The sequence below is a fragment of the Carassius carassius genome, chromosome 44 (assembly GCF_963082965.1).
Source record: "Carassius carassius chromosome 44, fCarCar2.1, whole genome shotgun sequence".
Taxonomy (NCBI): Eukaryota; Metazoa; Chordata; class Actinopteri; order Cypriniformes; family Cyprinidae; genus Carassius; species Carassius carassius.
This window is the reverse complement of record NC_081798.1, coordinates 24,926,313-24,946,910: the sequence shown is the minus strand read 5'-3', so window position 1 is coordinate 24,946,910 and position 20,598 is coordinate 24,926,313. Positions and strand designations below refer to the sequence as shown.

Below are 20,598 nucleotides of genomic sequence, written 5' to 3'. Positions count from 1 at the left end.
ATTTAGATCAAATGCAATTAGTGCTTTTTCGCTTGACAAGGACTTAAAGACATGCCTTGAGCTCCGAAGGCAGCATTTGAGAGATTTCAGATGCAGCCATTATATATGTGTACTGTGTATATTAAGTATATATAAATACACACACATGCATTTAAAATAAAAAAGTTGTTTATATATTAAATATATGTATATATTATATAAATAAATCCAAAAAAATATACTGTATATATATAGCTACACACACAGCACACATATTGTAATGTAAACAAAAACTTATTTTGGATGCCTTAAAACTTATTTTGACAGCACTACTCACAATATTTGCGAGACTGACTTTTTAGTTTATTTGTCATATTGCTTCACAATCAATGTTAAGAATGCATTTGGTCTGCAGTGCTATAGATTATAGCAGTATATGAAATAACAACACTTTATAATTTGCTATTTTTGTGTCCCTAACGCTAAACTGATTTAGATTAATACTGTTTAAAAGTGTACATCATAATTGAGGAAGCATCTTTGCAATTGTGTATATTTAATAAAGGGATTTGGCATTTTTGTGTTTAGTTATGACCAGAACATTAAGACTTGTACGTAGTTAACTGCACTGGTGTTGAAGGAATGGAGAGGAAAAATTAATCATAAGTCAGAGGGTAGAATGTTTAAGATAAGCTTTAAATAAAATCAACTGGCTAAAAAAATGTTTGAAGGGAAATTCAGTAATATAATTTTCCAGAGATGTGGGAATGTACATTTTTTTGATTTCTTGTGGAAAGTGGTTGGCACTTTATCCAAATGTTAATTTTCAGAAGTACTATGGACAGTGCCAAACACATTTTTGTTTAATGATAAAATAAAAGTTCATTTTTAAATTATTCATTATTACCCCTGCAACAAATAAGTAAGTTATTTTTATTTAAAAAAAACATCCAATCCACTTATAGATCAGTGATCCAATCTTATTTGTATTTAGTTATTATTATTACTTTTACTTGTTTAAGTTTAATTACATTTTAACGTTTAATGTTCTTGTTGTAATGTTAATCTGTTTCTTTCTGATATTGTAAAAAAAAACTAAAAAAAACGTTTGTTGTTCGCGAGGAGAACGTGGCACCCCGGAAGTGACGTCTCAAACGCGGTCGTTATAACTCTGTAACCGCTAGGTGGCCCTTCCGCGGAGACCGACAGTGTTTAAATCGGCGAGGGTTTGTGTGTTTGATTATTATTTATCGAACAGTAATCATGCCGCGAGTGTACATCGGCAGGCTGAGTTATCATGTGCGAGAAAAGGACATACAGCGGTTTTTCAGCGGCTACGGGAAGCTTTTAGAGATCGATCTGAAGAACGGGTGAGTTTTAGCGCGAGGCCGTGGCCTCACAATGACAACAGCTTTACATTTCAATGCATTTAATAAATCGCATGCGATGGTTTGTGTTTTAAAAGCCTAATGTTTTGACTGTTTGGTTGTATCTCTCTAGTCGAGCTCTTGCCGCGTGTTCAAGATAGTGGAAAGTTTGTTGTGCAAAGCGCTTCAGCTTCTTTCATACGATCAGATGGTGTTTATTAAAGCGTTAAAATTGGTCGGTGATTCTGAGACACAATATATAATCCCGAAGGGGGATCGTTTATGTAAGAGTTGGTCAGCTGCAGTTAATACGTGCACTAAACCTCGTCAGCAGTGCTGACCTAAATTTGAAAACGCCACAGCGACGCATCGTTGTTGGTGTGTCGGGCGCATTATCTGAATCCACACTCACTCGATGTATTTATAAATGCACGTTTTTGAATGGCTTACTAAGACACGTCTTGTGCTACTTCTCCATTATGTAGAATGGGCCCCGTGCAGTTTCTGTCTGCGTGAAATACCCGGATGACCCTGCAGCGTGTGCTGCCAAACATGGCGCTCGCTTTGAGCAGCATAATGCTAGTTAAACCCTGTCTATGGTTAAACCGTATTGAACGAAGCACTAATGGTTGTACATCGTCAACCCCCCTCCTTTTGGTTTTATTTAGGATGCTTAACAAAACGTATTACTTAAAATATATTTAGACAGATCAATTGGATTTAAAAAATAAACACCACGCCACTTCACAGTGTGTATATATACAACCTGCAATTTGCCTCTAGTACAGTTTCATTTAAAAGGTAACTAGCGTCCACTGGGATGGGGTCATTTGAGTCGTTTTGTGGGCCTGACCACTCTTTCAGGCCTCTGTTCCAGAACTAATTTTCCACAGGGATTCTGAAAGTTTTAGTTTAAGAGTTATAAACCATGAAACAAACCAGACAGACGTGATGTGAATCACAATGTTACTGGCTTCGATTTGAATCACTGAACATTGGATGAAAAGACTTTAATGGTGGCAAAGAAATGCAGTCCCATGAAGCACTGCAAGTGACAGTCGTCATTAAACATGATTATGCTTAAGAAATGAGTTAAGAAATGAGTTGGCTGACCACTTAAACTAAAGCATGTATCAAGTAAACATGACAAACCAAACTGCTGTTCTCTAATTTTCTCAAACATACTTTTAAAAGGTTGCCCGTATACATGTGCACTATTTGCATTATAATTATTCGGATCCTCTTACAGCTGACCTTGGTTACTCCGTTGGCCCTTGAGTACAGCGCTTGAACCATCGAAGATAATGTGTTTGAACTTCTTTATTTCAGGTATGGGTTTGTGGAGTTTGAGGACACGCGTGACGCAGACGATGCGGTGTACGAGCTGAACGGTAAAGATCTGTGTGGGGAGCGTGTGATCGTGGAGCATGCCAGAGGACCGCGGCGGGACCGGGATGGATATGGTGGGGGTTATGGGGGCGGCGGCGGCCGCAGTAAGTACAGCCTCGTTCATTTTCTCATCAAACCTTTGGTCTTATTCTTTTCCCCTCCCTCAGGCACAAGGAAAGTGTGGAGGTGAATAATAAGTGTTTTTTTTATATTCACAGTGGACTGTCAATAGCACCTGCATCCAGTGACTAACTACATTTCTCTGTTAAAGTCTGAAGTACCTTTGGTCCGGACAGAAGGCTCTGATAGTCTTTAATGAACAGTACATTTTCTTAAATGGGACTCCCTCAAAAGATGCCTCTGCTTTTGTAGTTCTGGCCCGTTTTAAATGCCAAGGGTCATGAGAAATGTGCAGTTTAACCTGAGTAATCTTCAGAAGCCAGGGAGAGTGACTAAAGATGTTTACATGTCAGATTGTGGGCCGTTTCCACTCTTCATAGGCCCATCTCTAAATCTACTCTAGTTGATATGTTTTCTGAAGCCTCGCTGGCATGCAAACAGTGTGACGATGCGATTTTGTGTTTACATCTGAAATCAATATTAACAAAAGTCCTTGATGTTTCAATTTAAAAGAGTCCGGTGCGGGCTGAGTCCGAGTCCATTGAGGCTAAGATGACTGCCTGTCCCGTTTGGCCTTGGCTTTCACCTTACAATGTGTGTGTGACCTTTGCCCTTTGACCCTTGGCTGACCTAACCGGAAGCCATGATGACAGCTGCCTTTTGCCAATAGACCAGGGTGATGGTGAGGAAACCCATTGGTTTTTATGTTGAACGAAATATTGGTCAGATTAAACAAATTTCTGTAGTTACCCGCTAGTTTTTTATTAGACTTTTTCTTTATTAAAAAGAGCAATGGGCTTCCCTTGCTACGTGTCTTGTGCTGTCACTGTGCTGTCAGTACACCGGTAACATGTCGGCATCTAATGCAAGCAGTCCTGGTTATTTTTATATATATATATATATATATATATTTTTTTTTTTTCTTGTTTTCATGAGGGTATTGTGTACTGTGTGCTGTCTTTATAATTGGGGCTCATGTTAAACCTCTTGTGTCGCTGGAGCGGTATTCACGTCCAGAGCATTGCTGTTCTTGAGCTGTTGGGTGAGGACCAGCAATGCGACCTTTGACCCCTTCAAAGGGACCGATTGAACAAATCCAGTGCAGTCATGTTTTGTTTATTTTTAGACGTTCCACAGTAATCGTTCCCTTCAGGACTATGTGGTGCTGAGGTCTTATATTTATTTGGGTGTGACTTCAGTGGGGTGGGATAGGAAGACTCATGCCTAAACATTATGCTTTATGCAGGTTGCCTTGTGCTCTTTCTGTATTGCGTCTAATTCTGTACTGATTGTCTCTTGGCTTTTGTCTGAAGGCAGTAGTGGTTATAGCAGCAGGAGCCAAAGCGGAAGAGAGAAATATGGACCACCGGTTCGCACAGAGTACCGTTTGATCGTGGAGAACCTGTCCAGTCGCTGCAGCTGGCAGGATCTTAAGGTGAGCTTGGGTTCATATTTTCAAAGGTGTCCATACATTAAAACTGCAATTAAATTGTCAGAGTTTGAAATCAAATGTGATTTAATCTGCGATTATGAATGTGATCTTGACTAATTGTCGGGCAATTAAAAAAGATCTCAGTTAAAGAGCCAATGGCTATTGTGTAAAGGCACTGCAGCTGCTGTTAGAAGTACCCCGGTTACTATAGAAACAGTTGGCATTCTAAAAGTGCGTTCACACCAGACGTAAATGAAGCATTAATCAAGAGTGATTTACATGTAATCTCAATGCAAAGATGCAAATAGACATCCTGTGATGCAAATTCAGCGTTTTGACGTGCGTAACGCGTGATTCGTGAGTTGAAAAAATGAACTTTGGCGAAAATTTGCACCGTTAACCAATCAGGAGCTTTTTGTCGTAGTAACTTGATTACGACGTAGTAAGCGGAGGTAAAATCCGAAACAATGGAGGAATTATATTTTATATTTAACCACGAAAGGGACATCAGAGCCAGTGGTGAATGTCGGGAGGATTAACTGAGTCTAGACTAGGGCTGGGCGATATATCGATATAAAAAATATATCGATATATTTTTAGACGCGATATGGAATTAGCCCATATCGCATAAATCGATATAGTTCAAATTTGTGCTGCTCCCCGCGCCAGCGCGGGGGGGTGCAGGCACAGAGCCACTCTTCAACAAACATGGAGGAAGCAACTACGTCTGCGGAGCGCACAGAGGAATTGGTTAGTAAAAGAAAAAGCAGTGGCTCAGTAATTTGGAGATGGTTCGGATTCAAAGTATCAGATGAGCAACAACATCACGTTATTTGTAGGGAGTGCAATAAACAAGTTCCAGCCAGGGGTGGAAGCACTACAAATCTTTTTCACCACCTAAAACAGTGGCACAAACTGCAGTACGAAGAGTCTTTGAAACTGCGCGCTGCAGAAGCCCCAGCCGCAAGCCATCGACAACCCGAAAAAGCTCCAGCCCCGAAACAAAGCTCACTGCAAACTTAATTTTCCCGCAATGTGCCTTATGAAAAGAAAAGTGTCAAGTGGTGTAATATAACTAAAGCGGTGTCCTACCACATTGCTAAAGATATGGTCCCCGTTGCAACTGTGGCACAAATCGGATTCCAAAAGCTACTGAAAACTATGGACCCGAGATATGAGCTTCCCAGTCGCAACTACTTTGCACGAGAAGCACTGCCACAAATGTACACTGAAATCAGACAGAGCCTTGCTGACCGGCTCGCTAACGTGACCCATTTTGCGTTGACCAGCGATATGTGGTCGAGCAGGACGTGTGAGCCTTACATGAGCATGACAGTTCACTCCATTCAAGACTGGGAGATGAAAACAGAATGGTAGATTTCAGAACCATTTTTATTAGGTTTCCGTTATTGGATAAGAATTAGTGATGCATTGATGTATTTACCACTTTAATGTTACAGCTGGTAAAGGTGAGGTAATTATGACTTTAAAATGCTGGTTAGCCTGTTGTTATCATCAAGGTAACATATATATTTAGCTATTATGATAGACTATAGTTTTTTCTCTGGATTGAAAATAGCAAACTGCAAAGTAACTAGAAACTAATGTTGACACATATGCCTAGACATTGTGGAGTTTTTAGTGGAGTAGAAATATGAAGTAGCATTAAAAAATAGCATTAATATTAAATACTAAGAACAACAACAAGAACGGAACACGAGTAAATGTACATACAGTAGAGTCATCATTTATAAATTATACAAAAATAATAATACATAAAAATCACTTACATGATTAAAATTCAGAAAAAAATATAATATTTGATATTTATGATTAGTACTGGTGTTGATTAAAAAAATAAACTATGAAACAAGAAAATAATATTAATGTAGAATATTTCTAAAGCTTGATTTTGGATTAGTTGTATGAATGTGTTAAAGTGAAACCAGAGTCAAATTTCTCGCATAAGCACATTTGTTTAATAGTTATTTATGATTCTGACAGGACATGGCATGAATGACAAGCGTGTCACCCGGGCCATTTCTTTGTGCAAAAGAATTGTAAGCTGTTTTTCGTACAGCTGGAAGAAAAGGAGACATCTTGCTGAAGTCCAGATTCAGCTGGGTCTGCCAAGTCACCAACTCATAACCGAGTCTGCCACACGCTGGGGATCCAGGCAGCAGATGATAGAGAGAGTCCTGGAGCAGGAAGGAGCACTGGCCAAAGTCCTGTCTAATGACAAAAAGACCAGGCATCTTGTCCCTACCTGGCAGGACTTAGAGGTCCTAGAAGCAGTCCAAAAGGTCCTGAAACCTCTCCAGGACTTTACTGATGCTTTATCAGGTGAGGAGTACGTCACTCTATCATATGTGAAACCTGTGCTGCACCTTTTTAACGAAAGTCTCCTGGCATGTGAAGAGGGTGATAGCGAGCTTTGTAAATCGATCAAGACCAGCATTGTTGAGTACCTCAACAGCAAATATTCTGACCCAGCCACTACTGACCTTTTGGAGATGGCGTCATTTGTGGATCCTCGGTTCAGGGCCACCTACATCCCAAGTGAAAAAGTCGATGCATTAAAGCACAGAGCTGTCTTGGAGGTGGAGACGCTACTGGCTGATCAGAGCAGCTGTCAACCGCCTTGCCTATGTGTGCCCACTGTGTCTGAGCCTGCAGATGGAGAAGCAGCAGTAGCACCAAAAGCTAAGAGACTGGCAAGCTTCTTCAAGAAGCGCACAGCCACCACCACTGCACCAACCAAGAGGGAGGCTATTGAAAATGAACTGTCAAGTTACTTGCAGTCCGCAAGTGTGGAGAGTGACACTGATCCTCTCAAGTGGTGGAAGGATCATGAAGTTTTCTTTCCATCTCTGAGCCACCTGGCAAAAAAGTATCTCTTGGTACCAGCTACCAGTTCACCCTCCGAAAGGGTTTTCAGCTGTAGTGGCAATATCGTGACCTGCCACAGAGCATCTCTGAAGCCGGATGCTGTTGACAGGCTGGTGTTTCTCGCACAAAATCTTTAAACGAAGGAGGATACGCTTGTCTGTCTTCTAATGTCTACCTCAAGACAGCATTACTGTTTATCAAAGTAAAAAAAGAGGGGGAAATGTTTATTGAGTTGATAATCTGTTTCTTATGCAACTGGTTGAGACTGTTCAGATAAGAAATTGAGTTAACAAAAAGGAAAAGGTAACCTCAGGCTGATGTTTAAAAAAAATGTTCTTAAACTGATCACTTTTTGTTCTTTCTTTATATGTAAATGCTGCCCTTAAGTTACTAGGGTTTGTCATATTCTTTTGTGATGTTCGTTATTTGCATCTGTGGATTTGTTAGAAAGGAGAATAAAATCTGTTTTGATTTTAATAAGCCATTATAGTTGTAAAACTAAAAAAAATTTATATTGTACTTTTCTCATTTAAATATATTTATTTAGGAAAAAGATTGGCCTATTTTAATAGCCTATTTTATAGGCTATTTTTAAGATATTTTTTTTATTTAAATGTGCACCTTATGGAGCTTTGATTTCAAAAAAGGTACTCCTGTCCTATTGTTATACAGTATTATTATTTTATTTTTTTTAATTTTATTGTTATTTGAACAGCTGAGCATTTAATTATGAACCAGGTGAAGAAACCTGTTTACTATTTATTCAGTTGATTTTGCAACTGTTCACTGAAATGGCCGGTTTCAATAAAACTACTTGTGACGTCATATTTGGCTTTGACAGAACATTTGCTCTCACTTTGCGGAAAAAATATCGGGATATATATCGTATATCGATATTCAGCCTAAATATATCGGGATATGACTTTTTGTCCATATCGCCCAGCCCTAGTCTAGACTGCTCTCATCGGTAACATGAGCACTGAGCTCCCGCTGATCGTCTCCGAAATCGGAGATACGCATTTTTAAATGGCCGGTGTCTTTATAGCTGCCTTGATGTGTGAATGAAGCGAGTCAACTCAAAATGTTCAATCGTCCAAATAGCCTGATTTTATTGGCGTAAGTCACGTCGGGTGTGAACGCACCGTAAGACATGTGCTTAGGACTGCGCATGCGCACTGGTTGGATTTTTTATTTATATATATATATATATATATATATATATATATATATATATATATATATATATATACGTGTGTGTGTGTATATGTGTATAATCCTATTTGAGCATTAGGAACAATTAAGGTAGTTGTTGCCCATTGTGATTTATTTCAAATATGAAATTTAATTGTAATTTTGTTGAACAGTTTTGGATAATTTGTTTTCCTATTAAAAGATAGGAGCTGCACTTGCATGTTCAAAGATGGCCGCCAAGTGAAATAACTTGTCTTAAAGGGACTTTGATGACATCAACCTTAGTGTTTTATTGGAAGCCTTGTTCTTGACTGTAGGACTTCATGCGTCAAGCTGGAGAGGTGACCTATGCTGACGCCCACAAAGAAAGAACCAATGAGGGTGTCATCGAGTTTCGCTCTTACTCCGATATGAAGAGAGCTTTGGACAAGTTAGATGGCACTGATATCAACGGAAGAAAAATCCGTCTTGTGGAGGACAAGCCTAGACGACGTCGCTCCTACTCTGGGAGCAGGTCAAGGTCAAGCCTTCAGTTTCTAGCTTCATCTCACTTGGTCTTTGCACACACTTCTGTGTTTATTCTTTTAAATGAATGGGGTTTGTGTAGATCTCTTGATGTGGAAGTTTTGTTTTGTAGGTCTCGCAGCCGACGCCGTTCTCGCAGCAGGAGCCGCCGAAGTTCACAAAGCCGTTCCAGGTCCAGATCTCGGTAGGATTGTTTTTTTGTGTGTGTGGTTAAAATGTGACTGTGGTTGCTTTTATAACTGACTTGTCTGTGTTTCACAGCTCAAGGTCCCGCAGCAAGCACCGCTCTCGTTCCAGGTCAGGTAGCAAGTCCCGCTCCAGGTCTAGGAGAAAGTCTCACTCAAAGTCCCCAACAAAGTCCCGCTCCAGGAAGTCAAAGTCTCGTTCCCGCTCACGTACGCAGAAGTCACGCAGTCGCTCCAGCCACAAATCCCGCTCTCGCTCCGATGCCCGCAAATCTCGCTCCAAGAGCCGCTCCAAAGCCAAGTCGGAGAGGGATTCCAGGAGCCGCTCCAAGGAGAAGTCCCTCAGTAGGAAGTCCCGAAGCCACTCTGCTTCTCCAAGGGAGAATGGAAATGGAGACCGGGCCAAGTCCACCTCCCGCTCACCGTCCCCTAAAGAGGACCGCCGTCAGTCCGAGTCTCCCGGCAAGCGTTCTGCGTCTCGCTCTCCGTCACGTTCAAAGTCTCGTTCCCGCTCTCGATCTGCTTCTCAAGACTAGTGTCTCACAGCAGGAACGTGTCATGCACAGTTCAGTGTTAATCCATCGTTCACAGCCTATGAACATTCACCAAATGATTAAAGAGGCTGCAGTCCAGTGTAGTATTGTTTACTGTGCTGTTTTCAACATTGCATGAAAACTATTGCATATCCTCCTCCCCCTCATGAAATATCAAATCAGAATTTGATTTCCGTTTTATCATTAGTTTATAAGGTTTTGTGCTTCTAAGCATTGCTCAGGCTGTTGTTGGTGTTCGACTCTTTGGTATGGGGCATCTTTAAAAGGCTCTTTGGGTTTCTGCTTTAGTGCGAGGTGGCTGTATCAATGTTATGGCCTAAATCCGATTGAATGCATAATTACTTTTGCAGCTGTCCTTTTGTGTAGATAACAGGATGTGATAGTTGAGTGGCTGGCTATGGAAATGCTTCCTTGCTGTGTAGTCATTCATGTCTTTGGCTGATCATTTTTTTGGAAGTTTTGTTTCTGTTAGTGCTTTGGATCATCTTTGTGATGTTGTTCAGTTTTTCTTTTCTTTTTTCAGAAAGTTTATTACATTACTTGCAGTGTGATTTCTGTGATCTCATTTTAAATGGGTTTTTGCATATTTTCCAAGTGTTTTGGTTAAATAAACATTTAATTGGTTTTGAGTGTTGCTGCCTTTTCTTGCCTGAAGCATGAGTAGATCTTGACCCTATGCTTGAAGACTGCTGCTTGTTTCCCCTCACACTCAGCTCTGTGTCACACCTGAAGTACACTGTGCTCCAGTAGAAACAGCTTTCCTCTGGAGACCCCAGAGTCCAGACCCTCCCCTCTCCCAATAATAACACAACCATACTTGAATCAAAGTGCAGGAGATCAAGGTTACAATAGGAATATAGAAATATAAAGTGTTTAGTTGTGGATGGCTGTCATGAACACACATTTTGTCAGGTACAAGTTCAACTAAGTGTAATGTTATTGTACAATTTTCATTAGCTTTGTATCACTTGTAAGTGGTGGGGTTTTCATCCCCTACAGCTGAACTCTAGGAATGTTAGATTTTTTTTTGTACTCATTTTTTATACGTGGGTGAGCGCCACGTGATTTCTGTCAGTTTTTTGTTTTTTTTGCCCGCAGTGATATACGTTTTTTGTTGTTGAACAAAGAATGTCCACGTATTCAAGTCAACTCAATTACAACAAATACACACAAAAATAATTATTTAATGGGAATAGGTTAAAGTTACAAAAGCTCCCACAGCTTTGTTTCTTTGAGGGAAATATGGACTCCATATAATGCTTCACTTTATTATTAAATGCTATAAAACACGAATTTTCCCCTGAAAATCTGCATTTATGAATATGAAATGTAGCCATTAAAACTAAAGGAAAAAAGAAAGCGTGGTTTACTAGAACAGTTGCTATGGAGGAAGCGCCCCTGGTTACGCTTGTGTTGTCCACAAATACCCACAATGCATCGCTCGCGGACACCACAATAAGCTGAGTTCTGCGGTAACTTTTATTCCGTTTTCGTTTTGTAGAAGCGTTTACTTTTTATATAACGTTAGCGTAACATTATAACCATTACGTAACAAAGTTAAACTCACTGCGTTAACATGTTTGATCGGTTTTGTAGCGACTGTTATTACCGTTAGCCTGCTAGCTTAGCCGCTCATAACGGTGACAGGCTGATGCACAACATTTACAGTTTGTGTATATTTTGCAGTTGTTGCTCCTCTGATTAAGGCGATAATGTATTAAATTTTCAACACCCCAGCCTGTGTCGCAGAAGAAAACAGTCGTGGTTTGTTGTTTAGAGACCGTAATCTGTCCCTCATCGTCAAAGTCTGGGTTTGTAAACAGTGTTTCCTGACACACATGACAACATGGACAAAGAGCAACGAAACATCGTTATCTTCAACGCATCCAAAAGAGAGCTCTTCACCTCCAACTCTGGATACAAGTCCATGCAGAAGAAACTAAGAGCACAGTGGAAGATTCAAAGGTATGAGCTCATATACACGACTCGTGTAGACATGTATACAGATGTGAGGGGCTTTAATCACTATAATACTGGAGATGTGCACAGAACATCACTTAGATGTGGATTATGCTCTGATTGTTTTGCATTATAGACATTGTAAAAGAGCCGCTAGAAATGAATGAAGTATTAAGTGGATTACTAAACTCATGTACATGTTCTTCAGCATCAAAGAGGAGCTCAGCTTGGAGAAACTCCAAGGAGTCAAGTTATGGATCACCGCAGGCCCTCGAGAGAAGTTCACTGCCGCTGAGGTGAGGATCTGCTGCTGAAACACAGAGGAGTTACAGTACTAGCTATTAACCGGCTGTGTGTTTGATGTTGTTCAGCTGGAGGTTCTCAAGCAGTATCTGGCCAGCGGTGGAGCGCTCCTCGTGATGCTCGGAGAAGGAGGAGAAATCAAATATGACACTAATATCAACTTCCTCCTGGAAGAGTTTGGCATTATGGTTAACAATGGTGAGTGTGTATTCATTTGCATTTTTTTAAATGTCATCTGTATTTCATAAATTCAAACAAAAATTTCATGATACTTCAGATTCTGTTTATTGTTGTTATTTTGTTCTTTAAATAGTGCTGTCAAACGGTTAATTGCATCCAAAATCAAAGTTGTTTACTTTTTTTTTATTCTTATCCAATGAAAGGATCCATTTTTGTGAACTTTTTAAATAAATGATCAAAAGGATTAATAATGCAGATGAATTTTCACAGCCTTCTTTGATCATATTTACAAGGGTGCATATATTTTTGGCCATGACTGTATATATATACACACACACACACACACACACAGACATTACATGTATATACATTCATATATTTATATTATTAAATTCTATATAAATATATTTAGTATATAAACAACATATTTGTCTTAAATGTATATGTGCATGTGTTTGTGTGTATATATATATATATATATATATATATATATATATATATATATATATATATATATATATCAGTGATGCGCAGGTTGATCCAAAATGAGCGAGTGCCTGCGGTTACCCGTGGTTAAGAGTCATCCAAAAATATTTTTAATGATATTCGGGTCGTGGTCGGTCGGGTCATTTGAAATAAAAATGCCAATTAAACCTTTGTAATTTATATAGTACTAGACAGATTTTTGAAATGCATAGGCCTACACTTTATTGGCTGAATAATTGGTGAAGATGACGCATGAGCTCAGTCTGCACGTAGAGATGGAGGCGGCAAAGAAGACTGCATGGGGAGCAACGTCGCTGTTTTTGGTAAAACATGATTTTGACGACTTCATTAAGTTTTGTTTAATGGAAAACTATTTTTAAAAGATATTCGTTTTGTATAAATTGTATCTTAATTTTGATCAATGTTTTATCAATCAGTTGCCCGTATTTAATAAATAAGAAGCAAATATATAGCCTAGCAGACAATGTAATAAGGCGCCGACACGATCACTTGCATTGCATGTGAACTAAACTCAGCGTGTGCCTCACAGATTTGAGAAATATAGGCTATACATTACAGACCGCTTGAAATGTCTTCTTTTAAACGAAAATATTCAAACCAAAATAAATGGGCTACTCTCAGATGATGTAATCCATATGAAATGTGCATTTCTCTCTGGCGTTCATGGCGAGTCTCCATCGTCAACTTCATCTTTGCAGCGACACAGAAAGCACCAGTTTATTACAAAACAATAAAATGACTCCTTGCATATTTTCGAGCCAGCAGGCCATTCTGGGTTGAGCGAGACCCCACGGAATGAGCGAGCGTAGCAGGATATTCAGAAATGCTCTCTCCGCTCACGAGCTCGGATCGGAACAAACCCGAGCCTCAATGTCTGCTGAACTTGCAGAAACATCAAAATAGACATAGCCAGACTAGACTATTTTAGTACAAATTATGAGCTTATTGACGATTTATTATAATTCTTGACAAAAGTATAATATATTAAGTTTTTTTTTTTTTCTAGTTAGTTTTGCCTACGTTCCTATGGCCAATGAAGCTACGATGAGCATTTACTGCTTTTTAAAAATGAAGGTCAGGAAGCGGGTCGGGTACAATTTAATTTTTTTGCGGTCTGAGTTGCGGGCAGGTTAGTAGAAAACGTTGGTCGGGTGCGGGGTGTTTATACATTCACCCGCGCATCACTGATATATATATATATATATATATATAATAAATATACACAGTACACACTCATATATTACGGATGTGATCAATTGTTTGACAGCACTAATTTGAAATGTTGCAAAAAATGTTTCAGGTTCTTAGAAATAAAAAATATATAACAAAAAAGTTGGTTTTACATTTTGTTTTTTATTTTTTTATTTCTTTAAGAAATTTCAGTAAAAAGTGTTAAAATATTTTCCACACACCTTGAATACATTTGCATGGACACATTTGAATCATATTTATTAGGGTACAAAACTTACTCATTTATTATTATAATAATATTATTATTATAATAATTTATGTCTTGTCACATTATGTCATTATGTCACTGACACTGTTTTTCTACAATATGACGTCAGGACGCCTCCACCACCTTTATTTTGTGCCTCACATAAATCAGAAACTTTAAAAGTGTGTTCATCTTGGAAGAGGTTTAATAAAGTGTTTCTGAAGTTTATAACTCTTTTGGACTGGGCTTCCAGATGCAGTAATAAGGAATGTCTACTACAAATATTTCCATCCCAAAGAAGCACTTGTGTCCAATGGTGTCCTGAACAGGTGTGTGTCTCCCGTGTGTAGATTGCATTGACACAAACCAGTCTGTACAGAATCGAACTGACTTGTATCTGTACTTCAGAGAGATCAGTCGTGCTGCTGGTAAAGTGGTGACGGGGATGATTGATGAAGAAAACACAGGGAACAATTCACAGTAAGCTTGAGCTGACTGTTCTGTTTGTGTAGTTAGAGTGATTTTATAGTTCAGGTTTCACATAAGAAGTGTAATGCGTTCTTCTTTGATTATTAAACAGGGCACTTACATTCGTATACCCTTATGGTGCCACATTAAACGTGATGAAGCCTGCGGTGGCCATCCTGTCCACCGGATCTGTGTGCTTTCCTCTCAACAGGCCTGTCCTGGCCTTCCATCAGTCGAAGGTGTGTACGGTCAGTGTGTTAGACTCAATGCGCTGACTTCTGTGCTCTGACTGTGTCTCTGTTTGTGTCAAGAACGCTGGCAAGTTGGCTGTTCTGGGCTCCTGCCACATGTTCAGTGACCAGTACCTGGACAAGGAGGAGAACAGTAAAATAATGGTAAGGTACTACTATTACTGCTGATGAAAGTGTAGGGACAGAGGTTTGTTCAAAGTACTGCTCAACTAGTGCTAAATCCTAAATGTTCCCCCATAGCTTGTCCTGCTGGATTCATGCAGTGAGCATGTGGCTTAAAGGATCAAACATAAAAATGTGGTTTAGTCACCCTCAAATAGTTCCAGACATGTATACGTTTCCTTCTTCTGATTTCTCAGTCAGCTAGAGTCTACACTAGTTGCTGAAAGTCAGTTGAAGCTGACAGATCTCACTGAAAATTGCAGAGAGTGTATAAAGCGCACAGACTCAATAGACTTAATAGCTTCAGACTTTGATTCTGAAGGAGCTTGAACATTTTAAGCTGAGTGTGTAATGGCTAGTGGTTGTTCAGATTTTAAAAGCTGTGTACTGTATTGGAGCATTTAGCTCTAACTAACTTTACTAACTTTAAGAGGTATTATATGTAGTATTGTGTTTTTTAAAAAGACTCTAGAGATTGTCGTCATATTAAAACCACTACAGTTTCTGTATAAATGTTACTTAGCTGTTCGAAGTCTAGTGTGACCACAGCTTTAGGATTGTGAGACTGAGTTTTGCATCAGAAGGCAGCACTCACATTTCCTTCACAAATTTAAATCTTATTTATATTTATTCTTTCACAATTTCTTGTATTTGAATGCAATATAATGTCTGCTTCCAGGATGTTGTTTTCCAGTGGCTTACAACAGAAAGCATTCCTCTGAACCAGATAGATGCAGAAGACCCAGAGGTGAGCGCTTCCACCGGTTTAACCCACGCTGCCTTCACCTGCTGTCAGAACTTTCGTATTCATGATTACGAGATCGTCGCACTCAAGTGCTTTGTTGTTGGAAAGTTCAAAATGTAGCATTCACTGTGCTAGATGGCTTGCTAACGATTCTGGAATTTCAGTCAAATGCATGCTTATTTCACTGTGTATGCTCATACTGTAAGCACTACTTTATTGACAAGACTAATAAAGAACAGCACTGACATCAGCAGTCATTGTCCATGTTTAAAGCTCCAGTATCAAATTATTATCCCAGTAGTAAATACGACTGTTTTTCACTGTGTAAACGGGCTTCATTTTCTCCCAGATCACAGACTACACCATGCTGCCGGACACAGGGAGTCTGTCTGAGCATCTGAGAGTGTGTCTGCAGGAGGGAGACGAGACCCCGCGAGATTTCACGTCCCTGTTTGACATGTCTTTGCTAAAGCTGCACACAAACACTCTTCCTTCTGTCCTGGAGTAAGAGGCTTTCATGTTGTGCTCTAACCGAAAAAGTACATTCTGTGCTTTAAATCAGAACTATCACTGTCACAAAGACAGGAGTCATGAGTCATCAGAAAAGCGCTGAAGCAGTAACTATTCTCATGCCTGTTTTTTTAGTGCTTACAAGCAGCTGAATGTGAAACATGAAGCTCTCCAGCTGATCACACCACAGTTTGAAACACCTCTGCTTCCGCTGCAGCCCGCCGTGAGTCTGTTTCCAAACACACATTAGCTTAGAGTTTATTTGTTACTGTAGGAAAAAGAAAAAATTTTACCAAACCAAATGCTGTCCATCTCTGACGCAACTTTTCTATACTGATGCAGGCAAGGCTGCATGGGTGGAGAAATGCTATTATAACCAATTATATCATAGCTTACTTTTTATAATCCAATGAAATAGAGTACTGCATTGATGGTTTATTTTTGTAGACCAGCCCACAAGTCCACATCACCCTGATTCCTTCGACAAAAACAGTAGAATTTTCCACTTGCTTTTGGTTTATTGCTCTGACTAATAATCTTCATAAACAAGCACAACTTTTATGAATTTTGAAGCTTAAAGACAAGTAAATCAGCAGAAGTAAAAAGCTAAATGTACTCTATAAATGAACTACACCATGGTCAAATGACATCTCTACCATTAAGATTAAGAAGGCATCAATCTCAAAAGCCATTGACCAAATTTATTGTGTTAGGTCTGCTCTCTCTGAAGTGCAAGTAGTTTATTTACAAATGAAAATTATTATATCCAGTGGCTTCTCCTAGTTTTCTTATAGATATTGGTGCTAGTTTATCAGGAAGTGACGATTTTGTTCTCCTTGACTTGTTGGATGGCTGGATGGCTTTATTCGCAAATGTTTTATACGATATTTCAGTTTTGGGCATAAGTTATATTTGCATCTTTGGATGGAAACATAGCTAATGACAGCTTGTGTAATGTTCTACTTTATGATGTAATAGTGTGGTAAGCACCGACTCTGCAGAAGATCAACGCCTGCTTCTACATCACTGCCTTTTTAGCCCCGCCCACAGATTCTACATTACTGCCTGTTTAGCCCCGCCCACCGATTCTACATTGCTGGCTGTTTAGGCTCGCCCTACAAGTCGTGTACATAACGAGAATGGCGAACGAGCAGGTCTGCACAGAAACCAAATGATAAAGACACTGTGCAGTGCCAAGTTGTGGAGCAACAGTTTTCCCATTGCTTCGTTTCTGTTTCTAACATTAGGAAAGACTTTGTTTTGAATGAAGTTCCAGACCACGTCATTATGAACCTGATCTTTTGTTCACTTATTTTTACCTCAGATTCATTTACAAACAATGTTGTTTGATGTAAAAATCTTGATAAAATTATAAGTGGACCTCAGAAAACAGCACAAAATAGAAAACCGAGGCAATTCATGACCCCTTTAAAATGTAGATTGGTCTATTTTGAATCCAAAAGATAAGACTCAGTAACCTCTTGGCTAACTGCTAGTTGGTCAGACTAGTTCTTAGGACACAATCTGAACGTAGTGGCTAAGTTTATGCAGCTGGCCCCAGTGTGACAATGCTAATATGTTTTACATCATCACTACAGTACTCTATGATGGATCAAATACATTCATTATTATTTGCCTTGATTTTCCTGCATTGCTCCATGCTATCTAGTTTGCTTTCTTGTTTATGAGTCTGTTTGTAGATGATTCGTTTCACTGAGGCTTTGTTTTGTGTTCAGGTCTTCCAGCCGGCCTTTAGGGACCTTCCTCCACCCATGCTTGACCTGTTCGACTTGGATGAGACATTTTCTTCTGAGAAAGTGAGGCTGGCTCAGCTCTCAAATAAATGTGAGTCTCTACCATTCGTTCAAATACTCCGAGAGAGTTGTGATACTGTCAGTGTTTCTAGCTGGAGTGGTAATGGATGTCTCGTGTTCTGGAAGGTACCGATGATGATCTGGAGTTTTATGTACGTAAATGTGGAGACATCTTAGGAGTGACAGGGAAGTTAGACAAAGACAAACGAGATGCCAAGCACATACTGGAACACGTCTTCTTCCAGGTGGTGGAGTTTAAGAAAATCAACCAAGTAAGAACAAACATGCAAAAACATTTCTATTTTACCATTCACTGCTGCACTTTTCCACACAATGAAAGTGCCATGCTCAGAAAAGAACCCATACACAGTAGTCTAAAATCCTTCCCAACATTACTTAAATTTAAGTGAACTTATGTTTTAGTCTGTGAGTCACTGACCATCAAAAAAGGCTGAAGAAAAATAAAAGAAACAAGTTGGAAGAGCTGCTTTTGTGATACACGTGTATAATGTTGCTTTCTTGGTCATTTATACTGCTAAGCTTTAAAAACAACCAACGACCAATTCTGATGACGCATTGTTTAATTATTGGGGGAATAAAACCAAGTCAGTGGAGAAGATTAAATGACTATTTTTGGCTGAATATTTAGCTTAAAACTGCCATTTTTCCCCTTTCCTCCAGGAGCATGATATTGACACCGCTGAAGCAAGGTTCAACGTGTATTGAAGTAAACAGGCCGTGGATCTCAGGGGTTTTGCAGCAAGGACTTGTTTCTGAGATCTGTGTGAACATGCTCAGTCTGGACTCTCAAACTGTGCTTTACTTCCAGTACAAGAAAAGCCAGCTGTGGTCTAGCAGAATTTAAGGCATATGGTTTAAAGAATCCACTACATTTCTTGGAAAAAGTTATTTTTTTCTCCTCAAATAGGAGCTTAATTTTCTCACGTCAGATCATTTGTATACATACACTGGGGTCCAAATCCCCTGTTTGAGAGTGATATTTTGGATCATGCACTGGTTTGTCACCATGGAAAAAATAAATCTGGCACTTAGTGAAAAATGTGATGTTCTCAATGGTTTCATTGATGCAGGACCTCCAGAAAGTATAGTATACACTAAGTATCCTTTTATTTCCAGGTTGATGTGAGCCAGTCAGCTCAACCTAAATGTCAGGGTGGTCCAAACCTGTTCCTGGAGAGCCACGGTCCTGCAGAGTTTAGCTCATACCCCAATTAAACAACTGATCAAAATAATAGGCTTCAGGTTCACTAGAAACTTCCAGGCAAGTGTGTTGGAGCGAAAATCTGCAGGATATTGACCCTCTGGAAGCAGGATTGGACACCCCAGACAGGCCCAAGTTGTAGATTAATATAGAAGCATTTTCACTCGTGCTCTCAGTTATATTGACCCACTTCAGCCCACATTTCCAGAGTGTATGAAGTAATTGCACTTTCTGAAACATGTTATTGATCAAAGAGTAACTTTATAACATTAGTGAAAGACATTTCAACACTTTATTTTGATTAAATACACTTATATAAACAGGAGTACCTCTCTATTATGAATCACAGTAAGAAGCCTGTAAAATAAAGACACATTAGAACAAACCAAGTATTTCCAGGAGTAGCATTTCTGCACATACATGCCTCAAATATGGTGTCGATCAGATGGCCAGGTTAGAGGAGCTCTGGAGATCTGGGATTGCAGGAACCTGACTAGATCCCTGCCGGACCATTTCCCTCCAGGAGCGCTGGAGCTCCTCTGAACCGTTGGGGAGCGGGGACCTTCCTGACGACACCAGAGAGACCTCAGGAGGAGCCGACGGGTTAATAGGACTCCACGTGGACTCCAAACATGACTTTGGGCTCTCAGCTATGGCCTTCACGAAGGACACTTCCCACGATGGGTGAGTGGTGGTCAAATCGACACAGGACAGGTCCAGTGAGCTGGCCAGGGTGGGTTTTTGAAACTGCACTCTCTCGTAGGGTGTGGAGGACTTGCCTTGCACTGGACTGCCCAGAACTGTGCTCAGACTGCTGCCCGGAGAAAGAGTGTGCTTGTGCAGGGCAACTAAAGGTGATAAAAGGCTCGTGGAGTAGTTCAGACATGGTGCAACAATAGAGATGGGCTCTGGATACTCCAGAACAATGCCTTTGTTTGGTCTCAGGAAGCCATCGGCTGAAACGGCTGATAAAGACAGACTCTGGTCTGCACAAAATCCTCTGTCAAAGTCAGACAGCGATGGGCCCTCATAGCTCCTGGTCAGCTCTAGAACATGAGCAGTGGTTCAAATTTACCATAGAAAAGGGTTTTGTTAGATTTAACATAAACAAAATCTAAATTAATTGACATAGATGTATGTATTAGGACTTCACCAGGTCTCTCACGTCCTGCATCCATTGAGAAAGCCTGGTGTTAATTAGACTCGGCTTGCATTTATAGCTCTGCTTGATTAGCTGATTTACGAGCAGTTCTCCAATGACAGGCTCGCATGGGGAAATCAGATCATTTGATTTAATATCTCGTTTGGCAGATAATAAAAGAAGGCGATTTCGTTCTCTTTAGTGCAATTAAAATATTTTCAAAAGCTAAATCCTGTCTGAACACGTCCAAATGCACAATCTCTAGTC

At 39.8% G+C, this 20,598-nt stretch overlaps 3 protein-coding genes across 4 annotated transcripts; 2 read left to right on the top strand and 1 right to left on the bottom strand.

Moving 5' to 3' along the window:
• Positions 1-1,147: 1,147 nt before the first annotated feature.
• LOC132126832 (serine/arginine-rich splicing factor 6-like) lies at positions 1,148-10,255 on the top strand. The gene is made up of 6 exons (XM_059538365.1): positions 1,148-1,349; positions 2,676-2,839; positions 4,169-4,290; positions 8,685-8,887; positions 9,005-9,076; positions 9,154-10,255. Exons 1-6 carry the CDS (start codon positions 1,243-1,245, stop codon positions 9,611-9,613), a joined length of 1,128 nt encoding a protein of 375 aa, XP_059394348.1. The 5' UTR covers positions 1,148-1,242; the 3' UTR covers positions 9,614-10,255.
• A 776-nt stretch (positions 10,256-11,031) lies between these two features.
• ift52 (intraflagellar transport 52 homolog (Chlamydomonas)) lies at positions 11,032-19,081 on the top strand. Of its 2 annotated transcripts, XM_059537770.1 has the most exons (14): positions 11,032-11,103; positions 11,318-11,596; positions 11,799-11,886; positions 11,962-12,091; positions 14,272-14,347; positions 14,427-14,498; positions 14,599-14,725; positions 14,798-14,881; positions 15,579-15,647; positions 15,994-16,148; positions 16,290-16,377; positions 17,891-17,999; positions 18,095-18,240; positions 18,650-19,081. In XM_059537770.1, exons 2-14 carry the CDS (start codon positions 11,478-11,480, stop codon positions 18,692-18,694), a joined length of 1,308 nt encoding a protein of 435 aa, XP_059393753.1. In that variant the 5' UTR covers positions 11,032-11,103; positions 11,318-11,477; the 3' UTR covers positions 18,695-19,081. The 2 variants fall into 2 exon arrangements, with proteins under 2 accessions (XP_059393753.1, XP_059393752.1); XM_059537769.1 differs by having other exon boundaries at positions 11,044-11,596.
• Positions 19,082-19,463: 382 nt separating this feature from the next.
• On the bottom strand, positions 19,464-20,246 carry LOC132126247 (uncharacterized; the record flags this gene model as incomplete). Its single annotated transcript, XM_059537376.1, has 1 exon — positions 19,464-20,246. A coding segment is annotated over one exon (615 nt), but the record flags the coding sequence as incomplete, so codon positions are not given.
• Positions 20,247-20,598: the final 352 nt, after the last annotated feature.